The 14,998-nt window shown below is 40.1% G+C and overlaps 1 protein-coding gene across 6 annotated transcripts in view; it reads right to left on the bottom strand.

Annotated features, from left to right (window-relative positions):
- The window catches only part of Psip1 (PC4 and SRSF1 interacting protein 1), a 47,361-nt gene that overhangs the window by 11,672 nt on the left and 20,691 nt on the right, over window positions 1–14,998 (bottom strand). For all 6 annotated transcript variants that reach the window (XM_070033136.1, XM_070033137.1, XM_070033135.1 and 3 more), the window contains 3 exons: window positions 14,507–14,569; window positions 6,542–6,638; window positions 4,892–4,967 (listed from right to left, as the gene is read on the bottom strand). In XM_070033136.1, coding sequence (XP_069889237.1) covers window positions 4,892–4,967; window positions 6,542–6,638; window positions 14,507–14,569 — 236 coding nt within the window. The remainder of the gene's footprint in view (window positions 1–4,891; window positions 4,968–6,541; window positions 6,639–14,506; window positions 14,570–14,998) is intronic.

Genomic DNA, 14,998 nt, shown 5'->3' with positions numbered 1-14,998 from the left:
TTTTCCATGAGCACTTGATTTCATAAACATCGCTAAAAAATTACTGACTTGCTTTAGTATTTAATCACTGCTCGCTAATGTTTATGCAAATTTGAATAGCAGATAGAAGCTCTACGAACATCAAATGAACTATATGCTAACATATCCATGGCATTTATGTATAATTAGAGTAGTTCCTTTGTACACATTTCAACTTAATGCCTTTTTAAAAAACTGTCCATGGAATTTTATTAAAATTTCCACAAATTATACAATTAAACCAATGAATTTTAGAGCTGAAAACGACCTCCAGTTGCTTCCACACTTGAAAACTTAGAAAATAAAGTTGCAAAAGTTGTATAATAAGCTCTATAATCTCAATTCCAAATCTACTGACCTCAAGGGCGTTTGATATTACATCTGGTGGATGCTAAGGACCAAGCCCAGGGCATCTCATGTATGCTAGATAAGCACTCTATAACTGGACCAGGTGTCAGTTTTTTAAAGCATAAATCTAAGCCAGGTGCCAATATCTATAATCCTAACTATTCCGGAGGCTGAGACCTGAAGATTGCTATTTGAATTCAGCCCAGGCAGGAAAAGTCTGAGAAACTCTAATCTCCAATTAAACCCCTACACCCCCAAAAAGCTGGACGTTGAGCTGTGGCTCAAATGGTGCAGTACTAGCCTTAAGCATAAAAGTTCAGGGAGAGTGCCCAGGCCCAAGTTCAAGCTCAAGGATGCCTGCCCCCTCTTCACCCCCTCTTCAAAGCATAAACATAGATATGGAAAAGATCTTTAAAATTATAATACCTATACATCAAAATATGTAGCATTTTAAGTGACTTTTAGGCCTATGTCTCAAAATTCTGAAGCTGCATTATAGCTCATTGTTATAATAGTACATGTTTCAACAGGTATGAGATGACCTTATGATCACCAAAAAAAGTTAAGTTAGGTGTGGTCGTCTGTGCTTGTAGTTCCAGCTAGTCCAGGTGAGTTGAGACAGGATCATTTGTGCCCAGGATTTTGGGATCAACCTGAGCAACATAAAATACTATCATAAAATCATAAGAGATTGTTTTTCAAGGTTTTACAAACCGTATTAAAGCAAAGAATTCAGTACATCATCAACTGCTTTTTCCAAATGATCCTTCTTGCCACACCTTCCCTGAATTACAGACTCATGAACATTTCTCTTTGCATTAGTTCAAGTGATACTAATAAAAATTAATTTGATTATCTTTGTACTAGTTCAAATTATACTAATAAAATTAGTTTGATTATGTCAATTTAAAAACAAATCCAAACACTCCGTGGCACCAGGATCCAGCGGCTCACATTAGTAATCCTAGCTACTCAGAAGGCTGAGATCTGAAGATTATAGTTTGAAACAAGCTGGGCAGGAAAGCCAAGGACACTCTTATCTGCAACTAGTAGCACCAAAAAAACTGGAAGTGGAACTGTGACAAGTGGTGGAGTGCTAGCCTTGAGCAAATAAGCCCAGAGACTACACAGGTTCTGAGTTGTTATGCCAAAGACACCCCTCAACACATCCAAAGATCTCAGTAACTTACAACCAATATTTCTCAATTTCTAAATCTAGCCTTTTATTCCACTTAGTGCCCAAATTTACAATCAATAGTAACTAAGGACAACATCCAGCTGACTCAAGATGTAATGTTGTAAGCTATTGGATTTTAGGATTATTTAGTCTAAACAAAACAAAACCTCACTATAGGGCCAGAAAACTTTAGCTACTTGAAAAGTTGTAACAGGATTAAGGTTTGAGACCAGCCACAAGATTAAAGAGTAACCCTATCTGAAAAATAAGGAGAACAGGAGATGTGAATACTGCAGTTCCTAAGCAATCAGGGAAGAAAAGTCTAATTATCTTATCTCCAATTAACTACCAAAAAGCCAGAAGTGGAGCTGTGGCTCAAGTAGCAGAGTACCATCTTTGAGTGAAAAGCTAAAGACAGGAGAACCAAGGTCCCCCAGTTCAAGCCCCACAAATTGTTTTTGTTAAAACCAAAGTAAATCCTTTAATTCTAGCTGAGACAAAAATTTAAGACCTTAGCTCAGAAAAATGTTAAAAAACGAAAGCCCTAGGGCTCAAATGGAAAGGTAGAATACTGGCAGGAGGAGGCCCTGAGTTCAAGCCCCAGTAACACAAAATACTAAATTTCGCTCTCAAAACTAGTAACACAGGGGCTGGGAAGGTGGCTCAGTGGTAGAGCGCTTGCCTTGCATGCTCGAGGCCCTGGGTTCGATTCCTCAGCACCACATAAGAAAAAAGCCGGAAGTGGCGCTGTGGCTCAAGTGGTAGAGTGTTAGCCTTGAGCTGAAGAGCTGAGGGACAGCGCCCAGGCCCAGAGTTCAGGCCCCACGACCGGACCCAAAAAAAAAAAAAAAAACTAGTAACACAATCAAAAAATCTAAAACATGCCATTCACTATGGATCAGATAAAATGGAAATCCTCATTTATTAATTTTTTTCAATGCCGTTTATTGAACTCAGGTCCTCATGCAGGCTGAGCAAATGTTCAACTAAGTGAGCTACCCGAGCTACCCCTCCATGGCTCCTTTAAAAAAAAATGCGAGGCAAGCATTCTACCACTGAGCCACATTCCCAGCCCTCCTGAGCTCCTTTACAAAGATATTATTCCATCAGTAAAACCAGAGCTTTGAGATGTATGAGATGTATTCAGCCCTCATGGCTTGGGATGATTAAAATTAGAATATTGATAGTTTGAATCAGCTTAACTAGATCATCACCAGGCTTTTTAAAAACAAGAGTGAGAGGCTGGGAAGGTAGCACTTGCCTTGCATGCATTAGGCCCTGGGTTTGATTCCTCTGCACTAAATAAGCAGAAAAAGCGGGAAGTGGTACTATGTATGGTTCAAGTGGTAGAGCGCTAGCCTTGAGGTGAAGAGCTGAGGGACAGCACCCAGGCCCAGAGTTCAGGCCCCACAACCAACCAAAAAAAAAAAAATTTGTTAAAGAATAGTTTCTTTTTTTGCCAGTCCTGGGGCTTGAACTCAGGACCTGAGCAACGTTCCTGATCTTCTTTTGCTCAAGGTAAGCACTTGAAGCCACAGTGCCATTTCCAGCTTTTTCTGTGTATGTAGTACTGAGAAATCAAACCCAGGACTTCATGCATGCTAGGCAAGCACTCTACCATTAAGCCACATTCACAGCCCAATTGTTTCAAGATCCTAAAGGATATAGGATTTTTAAATTCAGTCTGGTGTCAGAGTTCAGATCAAGGGTATGACTGTCAGATTTAATTCAAAATGGGCTGGCTTAATTTTTCAAGGTTCCTAATGGTTGATTTCTCACATAAAAACCTATAAATTCAACGTATCTATAATTAAAGTACAAAAAGATAAGCACATCTGAGGATACCTTAGAAATGAGACCATTGTCAAGGAAGCTGACCAAAATAATAATAATAATAAATAATAATGATGATGATGATGATGATGAAGTCGTGTACTACCAAAAATGACACAGTTTGTATCAAGAGAAAGTGAGCTCTCAATAAGAAACACTCCCCAGTTTGTATCCAGAGAAAATGAGCTCTAAATAGGAACACTGGGCTGAAAAAAACTACTCAGTGGATAAGAAAAATGTTTTCCTACATGTCAGATGCAACTCTAGATGACAGTGAAAAAGCAGAGAATCTCCACAGGAATCAGCAAAAAGTCATGGAGATGGGGCTGATACAGCATACTCCCAAGGAAAAACAAGATTCAACCAGGAAATGCTAAAATAGGAAGACCTCACAATATATTCCTAGAATTTAAGATTTCCTTCCTATAAGTGACTGTTACCTACAATCTCACTGCAGTCATCAAACCATATTGTTGGTTTTTTTTTGGGGGGGGGGTATGGGAGAGGGGTCGGTTGTGGGGCTTGAACTCGGTCTGGGCGCGCTCAGCTCTTCAGCTCAAGGCTAGTGCTCTACCACTTGACCCACAGTACCACTTCTGGTTTTCTGGTGGTTATTGGAGATAAAGAGTCTTTCCTGCCCGGGCTAGCTTTCAATCGTGATCCTCAGATCTCAGCTTCTTGAGGAGCTAGGATTACAAGCGTGAGCCACCAATGCCCAGCATTTCAAAACTATTTTTATTTTTTTAGTCAGTTGTGGGCCTGAACTCTGGGCCTGGGCACTGTCCCTCAGCTCTTCAGCTCAAAGCTAGTGTTCTACCACCTGAGCCATAGTGTCACTTCCGGCTTTTTCTGCGTATGTGGTGCTGAGAATCGAACCCAGGGCCTCAAGCATGCAAGGCAAGCATTCTACCACTGAGCCACCTTCCCAGCCCTTCCATACTGTTTTTAAATAAATCACCTATTCCAGAGAATCTAAAAGGAGTGAACATTGCATTATGAAATTCTTCAGCATATTACTTTACCAAAGTAAATTTTTATCTTTATATACCAAGAAAATCAATTAGTCCAATAAAGATAAACAGATTTTTATTCCCTACCAGTTTTCATTCTTTTCAAAAATTTTTGTTTCCCCTACCCCATAATTTTTTAAAGTATCAAAATAGTAACACAATAGCTATAGAGCAATACTCTATAAAACAAGAAAAAACTGGGGCTGGGAAGGTGGCTCAGTGGTAGAGCGCTTGCCTTGCATGCCTGAGGCCCTGGGTTTGATTCCTCAGCACCACATAAGCAAAAAAGAAAAAAGCCGGAAGTGGCGCTGTGGCTCAAGAGTAGTAGAGCGCTAGTCTTGAGCTGAAGAGCTGAGGGACAGCGCCCAGGCCTAGAGTTCAGGCCCCACAACCGGACCTAAAAAAAAAAAAACAAGAAAAAACTGGTAAAAATGAAAAGTGATCAATGTACATTTACAGTCCAAGTTTTAATTTATTAAGTAATTATACATTAAAATAAACTCACATGTCACTCTCTGAAGGACAGGGCTGTTTTACCATTTTAGGTCTGCCTCTTGGTTTTGGAATCTTGACTTCAGTGGCTAATATTCATGTGGGGAAAAAGACCATTACCAATTTCCCTTTAAAATTGCAAATATCACATAGAATGATTACAAATGATACATACTATATATATTTATTTAGCAGATTACAGATTCAATTACTTGCAAGTTTTAGAAACAATGTCGTACTATGGATCAAATGAGAAACAGTAAACAATTTATAGATATAGAGTTATATTCGAATTGTCCTTATTAAGTCTGAGAGGGTTTAAAACATTTTTAATTGCTATTTTAGCAGCAACAAAACGCAATTTCAGGAAGTTATCATTTATAATTAACACTCATGTACATATAATGTATATTTACACAAATATCTTTGGAAGTGAATCAGAACTCACTTTTCTAACACAATTTAATACAAGAATGAATTCCAAAATATTACATAAGTAAATCTCAATCCTTTTGTTCACTTGCTAGTAAACACAAACTAGTATGGCATATATGATGTCAATAGGCCATATAACCTTAATGGAATCACTGTGGTATATGTGGTCTGTTGTTAACTTTTTTCAGTAAAAATCTTATTATGAAGTAGAAAAAAAACAGTTCTATTTTGGCTAGGCTTTATTTCCTTCATATTAGTCAAGAGCTTTTCAAGATTATTTCCAATTTGACAAATAAAGAAAATACTAAGCTGGGTGCTGATGGCTCATGCCTGTAATCCTAGCTACTCAGGAAACTGAGATCTGAGAATCGAGGTTTGAAGCCAGCCAAGGCAGAAAAGTCCATGAGACTCTTATCTCCAATGAACTACTCAGAAAAAGCTGGAAATGGAGGTGTGGCTCAAGTGGTAGAGCACTAGCCTTAAAACACAAAGAGGCCCAGGGACAGCATCCAGATTGTTCAAGGAGAAGAAAGGAAGGGAGGAAGAGAGGAAGGGAGGGAGGGAAGGGAGGGAATACAAAGCATATTATGAATATACAAATAAATAGACTAAAGTAATTAAAATATTAACTATGCTTAGCATACTATATATATGAACACAAAATACAGTAATTACAAATCTTAACAGCAGTTAAAACACATGCTGTTTTTCATTCTTTATGACTCCATTTGGAAATCTTACACCTCTCTATAAGTAATAGGTAAAATAAATATATTATTCCTAGAAGTTTTAACTTCCTAACAGACTCACTTAAAATGATTTGGTAAGGATTTAATGGGGGCAAAACAAAGAATTATTTCAAACTCAAATATTCTGTCTCAAAGCAGAAACCGAGATCTCCTTTGGAATCATTACATTACAGTCTTATACTGACTATATTTTTGTCAAACACATATTACATATACAATAGTGGTTCTCTAAGATTATATGACCTACTGATGTTACAGTCCATCCTAGTTTTAAGTACATTTAATATATTTTCACAGCAAAGGAATTGCCTAATGACTCACTTTTCAAACACCATCTATATCCATGCCAATAAGTTAACCCAATGGCTATGATCAATTGCTTATTCACTTAATTTGAAAACACCTGAGGTAGCCAACACTGTAAAGAATTACAATATTCATCACAAACCAAACGAATACTTAAGCATCGATAATCCTACCTGCAGGCCGTCCTCTTTTAGGACTCACTTTCAGATTAACAGATGCTGTTGCTGTTGTCACTATTCCTGCCTCCTCAGGTTCTACTTGTTTTTCTGCCTGAATCATAAAGATGTAAATAAACTTACTTAATAAACAGTATAAATTCAAAACTTACTTCAATGCTAAAAAATGCCACTCTGATAACAAGTACAGACATAATTTCTCTATCACCTTTATATTTAAATTATTAGAATGGGGGCTGGGAAGGTGGCTCAGTGGTAGAGCACTTGCCTTGCATGCATGAGGCCCTGGGTTCCATTCCCCAGCACCACATAAGCAAAAAGAAAGAAAGCCGGAAGTGGCACTGTGGCTCAAGTGGTAGAGCACTAGCCTTGAGCTGAAGAGCTGAGGTGAGGGACAGTGCCCAGGCCCAGAGTTCAGGCCCCACGACCAGACCCAAAAAAAAAAAAAAATTATTAGAATGAATTGCTTAAACTTTGCTTGTAACTCCAGTGAACATTTCTTTTTTGGTGGTACTGGAGGTTATATTCAGGGCCTTATTCTTGACTAGGCAGGTGCTCAATCACGTGAGCCATTCCCAAAGACATTTTTGTGTTGGTTATGGTTGAAATGGTGTCTTCCTTTATGTGCCAGCCTGCTTCCAATCCTCTTATTTGTGTAAATAAGGTAATAGGCACATCCCCAAAAGCCAGCATGGAGCTGTGGCTCAAGTGATAAAAGGGCTTGGCTTGAGTGAAAAAAGCTAAGGGATAGAGTCCTAGTTCTTGAGTTCAAGATTTAGTATTGGTGTACACATACACACAATTTCTCAATCTAAGAAACAGCAAAGTGTATGTAATGTAATGTGAGACTCATACAGTGGTATTTGTAATTGTTAACATATATACTTTATGTATATATATATATATTTTTTTTTTGGGGGGGGGTCTGGTCGTGGGGCCTAAACTCTGGGCCTGGGCACTGTCCCTCAGCTCTTCAGCTCAAGGCTAGCGCTCTACCACTTGAGCCACAGCACCACTTCCGGCTTTTTTCTTTTTGCTTATGTGGTGCTGAGGAATCAAACTCAGGGCCTCATGCATGCAAGGCAAGCACTCTAACACTGAGCCACCTTCCCAGCCCTATATATATATTTTTTTTTTGGGGGGGTGGGGAGGGGGCCGGGCTGGTTGTGGGGCCTGAACTCTGGGCCTGGGTGCTGTCCCTCAACTCTTCAGCTCAAGGCTAGCGCTCTACCACTTGAGCCACAGCCACTTCCGACTTTTTTCCTTTTGCTTATGTGGTGCTGAGGAATCGAACCCAGAGCCACCTTCCCAACCCAAACATTTCTCTTTATGAGAAAATTAGTCTTAACTCTTAAGGGAGTTAAGTCTCAGTTAAAAATAATATATACATGGGCTGGGAAGGTGGCTTGGTAGAGCACTTGCCTTGCATGCATGAGGCCCTGGGTTCAATTCCTCAGCACCACATAAGCAAAAGGAAAAAAGCCAGAAGTGGCACTGTGGCTCAAGTGGTAGAGCGCTGAGCTTTGAGCTGAAGAGCTGAAGGACAGCGCCAGGCCCAGAGTTCAGGCCCCACGACCAGACCCAAAAGGAAAAAAAAAAAAGAGAGAGAGAGAAATGTTTGCAAAACAAAACAAAACAAAATACCGGAAGAGAGAATGATCCAAATGAGAACCAGCATTATAGAATTACAAGAGAACAAAGGTTAAGAACATCAGAAAAGAAATATAAACATGAGGAATAGATGATACTGATCATGTCAAAAGGAGGAAAGAAAAAAAAACAAGGAGGAAAGAAACTGAAGGGGAAAAAACCCAACAACAACAAAAGAATGGAACTGGGCTGAAAGGTGGCTCAGTGGTAGAACGCTTGCCTTGCATGCATGAGGCCCTGGGTTTGATTCCTCAGCACCACATAAGCAGAAAAACCTGGAAGCAGTTCTGTGGCTCAAGTGGCCGAGCACTAGTCTTGAGCTGAAGAGCTGAGGGACGGCGCCTAGGCCCAAAGTTCAGGCCCCATGACCCCCCACACACACAAAAAAGAATATAACCATCAAAGAGCTAGGTCCCATTCTCTAACTATACTCCTCATTAATCAGACCAACAAAAATAAGAGCAAGAAAGTGTTCTGAAACATGTACAATCAAAACCCCTTAGTAAAACAACCAAAAAAACTGGTTTTTTATTTATCTGCTTTTGCTTTCACATTGGAACATTAAGGCATGTTCGAAATATTAAAATTCATCTAAGGTAATCCTACAAATATTCCTTCATAACAAGCTTCACAATTTATGAGACCACCTTTCCACATCCCAGTCCTGATTGGTAAGTTCTTTTTTTTTGGGGGGGGGGGGGGAATCCGTCATGGGCCTTGAACTCTGGGCCGGGGCGCTGTCCCTCAGCTCCTCAGCTCAAGGCTGGTGTTCTACCACTTGAGCTACAATGCCACTTCCAGTTTTCTGATGGTTTATTGGAGATAAGAGCTTCACGGACTTTCCTGCCCAGGATAGCTTTAAAGTGCGATCCTCCTGAGTAGCAAGGATTACAGCGTGAGCCACCGGCGCCCAGCTATGATTGGTAAGTTCTGAATTAGGGAACCAGCCACTCAAATTTTTCAAAGCTCTTCCTGGGGCTGGGAAGGCAGCTCAGTGGTAGAGTGCTTGCCTTGTACACATGAGACCCTGGGTTCAATTCCTCAGCACCACATAATCAGAAAAAGCCGGAAGTGGCACTGTGGCTCAAGTGGTAGAGCGCTAGCCTTGAGCTGAAGAGCTAACGGACAGCGCCCAGGCCCAGTGTTCAAGCCCCACGACCAAGAGGGGAAAAAAAAAGCTCTTCCTGATCTGTTGAGAGGGCAGTTAAGTTCTTCAGAGTAAAATAACTCACAATATCTCCCCCTTTATTAATGGGATGTCTAATGTCCTATCTTCCATTTATCTTATAGCCTTTCCACACACAAAAACCTCATAGAACTACTGTTCATATATTTCCTCAAGCTCTTTGCACACTTCATTATGTGACAAATCCCCCAAAGAGGATTGCTATGAAGTTGTACTTTGTTATTCCTAAGATGCTGAACACTACTGGGGAATATGCTTCTGTTTCATTATACATCAGAATTAGGGTCTCAAAGCCATCCGTTACTCTTGCCAAATCTTATCTCAGGCCCTGAATAGCTAGCATAAACTTCTACCATTCTACCTGCCTGCAACCACAGAAAGTGAGTAAGAAAGGGGAGAACTGAGGCCAGAGAAATTTTCAAATTTTCCTAGAATTTGTATGTGTATGTATGTGTGTATACTGGGTGGGGCTTTAAATTCAGGACTTTGTGCTTTCATTTAACTTTTTTCATTCACTTGAGCCACACCTCCAGGACAGCATTTTGCTGGTTAAATTAGTGATAAAATTCTCTGCCCCTCTGGATTTGAACCATAATCCTTAGATCTCAGCCTCCTAACCTAACTAGTTAGGATTACAACTGTGAACCACCAGCAAGCAACTGCCTCTCCCTAGACTATCTCCTTAGAACCTCACTATGTTAAAGAAGTTACCCACACCTCTGTTTTCTCAAATTAGAGGCTAACACACCTCTCTCCCTTCTTCATCAATTCTCTCATACATGCTTCTTTTTTCTCTAATCCAGCATATACTTAAGTATTTCTAAGAACTCAATCCTCAACTAACATCTCCATCCACATCCTCAATCTTTCCTAAGTTCTGTAAAGAAAAATGTTAAAACATCTACTTTATTTTTTTCACTTTAAATACTTTACCTATGCAAATCCCTATATTGCTACATTACCATGTGGTGGTATCTGATAGCAGTTTGCCCACAGAACTTTCAAAATTGGTATCATCCCCTCAAATTCTGCCACTGCTTTATCAACGAATACATGGTTAATAATAATCAGTTACTATTACTAAATTACAATTTAAATATAAATCAACAACTTGTAATTATTCTAAATCCTTTCTTCAATAACATAGCACCTTCATCAATAAATTCCATTTCAAGAAACCACTTTCTTTGCTCATTTTTTTTGTTTTTTGGTCGGTCGTGGGGCTTGAACTCTGGGCTTGGGCACTGTCCCTGCGCTGTTTCAAGGCGAGCGCTCTACCACTGAGCCATTGAGCCACTTCCGGTTTTCTAGTGGTTTATTGGAGATAAGAGTCGCATGGACTTTTCTGCCTGGGCTGGCTTTGAACCATGATCCTCAGATCTCAGCCTCTTGAGTAGCTAGGATTACAGGCATGAGCCACCGGCACCTGGCTTCTTTGCTCATTCTTAAGCACAATATATATATCTCACAATATATTTCCATTACTAGGACAACCAAGTACACTGTCGATGAACGTATTTTGAAACTCATCTTTTTTTTTCCTGAGCAATAGGACTCAATGCTGAACTTTAAATACTCAGAAACCGTGTCATAAATTACTGTTGTCATAAATTAAACTTCAGTCACTAGCTCCACTGGACTAACAAGAGTCAGAGAGTTAGCCTGTTCACAATTTTAAAGGCAACCACTTACTTCTAATTTTGTACTAGAAGGCAACTTCTTCCAATGTAAAGATATTTCCTGAAAATCTTTTGTGTAGACACTTTCTTCAACAACTTAGCTAGATCTTCTGGATAAATTCCTGTGCTTGCTACTTTACCTTGTACTTTAGGGAGACATAAAAATAATTTATGGAGACAGCTCCTTTCCATAAACCTTTTGAACAAACTTTTGCTAGCTACAATCTGTTTTGCATCTGCCTTTGCAGAATTAATGGTACATTAATGGGTTAAATTTGACTTATGGAAGCACTGCAGGCAGCTGGCTTTATTTCCCTCCCCTCCCCCCCAGGGCCTGGGCTCTGTCCCTGAACCTGTCTGTGCTCTATTGAAGCCACAGTGACACATCCAGCTTTTTCTGTTTATGTGGGTACTTGAGGAATCCAACCCAGGGCGGCTTCATGCAAGCACTCTATCCCTAAGCCACATTCCCAACCCTGGCTTTATCTTCTACTAGAACACTACAACTGTCTTCATGACGTAGTAAGTTTGTTTCACTTTCTTATCATTCCTGCATTATTTAATTCCCTTCAACATCTTTTAGCATTCACAACTTCACTTACCACCCAAGAAGCCAAGTTTTCAACCTATCTCAACTTTCAACATGGCTTCCTCACTAAACCATTTCTAACTTCTGAACATCTAGAGCAGGGTTATTCATTAGACTTTCTGTGTTTCTGGGAATTACAAGAGCCAAGGAAAGGGAGAGACTGGGAATGGCCAGTAGGGGGAGCAGTAGGAACACAAGTCAACTAAGTTTGCTGTCACACATTGGACATGATGTGTAGTAACAAAAAACAAATCATAAACAACATAAAAGATAGCTGGGCGCCAGTGGCTCAAGCCTGTAATCCTAGCTAATCAGGAGGCTGAGATCTGACGATCGAGGTTCAAAGCCAGCTTGGCAGGAAAGTCTGTGAGATTCTTATCTCCCATTAACCACCAGAAAAGCGAAGTGGCTCTGTGGCTCAAGTGGTAGAATGCTTGCCTTGAGCTGAGGGACAGCGCCCAGGCCCAGAGTTCAAGCCCCATGACCAACCGCCCCTCCCCCCAAAAAAGAACATAAAAGATGACTGATAGCAAACCACCAGAATAGAACTACAGAAAGTCTGAAATACTAAGAAAATTAACAAAATGAGAGAGACACAAAGTGAGCACATGGAATTGGAAGCCAGGTACTAATAAATAACTTGCCCTGGGCTGGGAAGTTGGCTCAGAGGTAGAGCGCTTGCCTTGCATGCATGAGGTCCTGGGTTCGATTCCTCAGCACCACATAAGCAGAAAAAAAAAAAAAGCCAGAAGTGGCCTGTGGCTCAAGTGATAGAGTGCTAGCCTTGAGCTGAAGAGCTAAGGGACAGTGCCCAGGCCCAGAGTTCAGGCCCCACGACCGGACCAAAAAGTAAATAAATAAATAAATAACTTGCCCTATGCACATTTGCCATAAACTTTGCTTCTAAGTACCACTTTGTATGGCAAAGTACAATAAAGCAAAGTGAGACAGAGATAAATTATGTTGTCTCTAACCTCAACAAAAGTTAAGATTCAGCTATAATAATGGCTCACATCTGTAATCCTAGTAACTCAAGAGACTAAGATCTAAGGGTTTTTTTTTTTTTGGTCGGTCATAGGGCTTGAACTCTGGGCCTGGGCACTGTCCCTCAGCTCTTCAGCTCAAGGTGTGCGCTCTACCACTTGAGCTATAGCGCTACTTCCAGTTTTCTGGTGGTTTATTGGAGATAAAGAGTTTCATGGACTTTCCTGCCCACGCTGGCTTTGAACCGCAATCCTCAGATTTCAACTAGGATTACAGGCGTGAGCCACCAGCACCTGGCTAGATCTAAGGTTTGTGGTTTGAAGCCAGCCCAGGCAGGAAAGCCACTGAGCCTCTTATTTCCAATAAACTACCAAAAACTAAAAGAAACAGAACTGTGGCTCAAGTGGTATAGGGCTAGACCTGAGCAAAAAAGCTCCAAGACAGTGCCCAGTTTAATTCCCATAACTGGCATTTTCACACCCAAAACAATGTAATTCAATGAAAATAGAGACCTAGGCTGGAGAAGGTGGCTCAGTGGTAGAGTGCTTGCCTTGCATGCATGAGGCCCTGGGTTTGATTCCTCAGCACCACATAAGCAGAAAAGGCCAGAAATGGTGCTGTGGCTCAAGTGGTAGAGTGCTAGCCTTGAGCTGAAGAGCTGAGGGACAGCGCCTAGGCCCAGAGTTCAGGCCCCACAACCGATCAAAAACAAAAAGAAAAAGAAAAAAGAAAAAGAAAATAGAGACCTATCATCCTTATTCACTGTACACATCCAGCAAATTGTGTTGCTATCCAATCCCTACCATTACACTGATTTAATAAAGGGGACATCTAAAATTCAAAGGAATTGAATGGTTTCCTATCACTTCTCTAAGCTCTAGTCCTTCACTGAAGATAACATTAGGTTTTTACACATTCTCTTTACAAATCTGTTAATAGCTGGATGCCGGTGGCTCACGTCTGTAATCCTAGCTACTCAGGAGGCTGAGATCTGAGGATCGTGGTTCAAAGCCAGCCCGGGCAGGAAAGACCGTGAGACTCCTATCTCCAATAAACCACTAGAAAACCGGAGAAAACCGGAAGTGGCGCTGTAGCTCAAGTGGTAAAGCGCTCACCTTGAGCTGAAGAGCTGAAGGACAGTGCCCAGGCCCAGAGTTCAAGCCCCATGACCAACAACAACAAAAAAAAAATCTGTTAATACTGAAATGCAATATTGAACTCAAAATGCTCACAATTCTCTCTACAAAACTAGATATACAATTTAAATTTCCCCAGATCTCATTCTCCATTGGTACACTTTGTAGCAGGCAAGTATTGAATTTGTCTCCTCCCACATATACAACAGAAGATAAAAAGTCATCTTAATTATGTTCTTGTGCTTAACTTCCCCATGAGATAAAGAACTCATTTTTCTTTGCATCTTTGATATATAAAAATCTGAGCCATAAATTATGTGAGAAATAGGGGCAAACAAAATTTCATGTAAGAAGCCATTAGAAGCCAACAAACCTCTAGGCCTACACTGTCACTTCTATTTCTCATTATACGCAATGTTGTGAGACATAACAATAACATAATAGGGACAACAAATATAGTGTGTACCAGTATTTAGTGATCAGGATTTATTATAAACACTTTTCAAATATTAAGTCATCAACACTACATATTACTATATGTTTTATAGAGAAAACTGAGGCAGCCATAAAGATTAAAATTGGTTCACTCTATTTCCTTTTATCAATCAATAGAGTACCGGCAGGTACAGTACTTATCCTAAGAGTATATCACTAAGAAGAGTTTTGCAAAGTAAACATCATATCCTATCCTTTAAAAAAAAGTTTCATGTGAAGGATTCCTATCGTTAAGGAAATTACCTTTCTCTTTCTCCCTCTTCTGGCAGCTTTTGGAGTAGTTATGTCAACTGCTTTAGTCACATCCTTCAAAATAAAAAACAAAGTAGATGACACTATATAAATTAAGCCTTAATATACCAAGTCTAAAATAAACTTTCTTAAAATTCACAAAAATGCTTAATGCTAGTGGCTCACACACACCTGTAATCCTAGTCATTCAAGAGGAGATTGAGCCAGCCCAGACAGAAAAATAGGTAGCCAAATCCTACAGACTCTTTATATCCAATTAACCAGAAAAAAAAAAAGCAGGAAGTGTTGGCATGGCTCAAGTGGTAGGGCACTAGACGTGAGCCGAAAGTTATCCAAGAGCACAAAGCCCTGAGTACAAGCCCCTAACACCAGCACCAAAAAAAGGGCACAAACATGTTTCACTAAGTATTGAAAAGTCTGTTCTGCTGCTCCAACCTTTCAAATAATAAACATTCAATGTCTTAAACATTATAAAATAACAGC

This window comes from Dipodomys merriami, unplaced genomic scaffold (genome assembly GCF_024711535.1).
Source record: "Dipodomys merriami isolate MVZ:Mamm:240054 unplaced genomic scaffold, mDipMer1.0.p SCAF_22, whole genome shotgun sequence".
Lineage (NCBI taxonomy): Eukaryota > Metazoa > Chordata > Mammalia > Rodentia > Heteromyidae > Dipodomys > Dipodomys merriami.
This window is presented reverse-complemented; position numbering and strand designations above follow the sequence as displayed.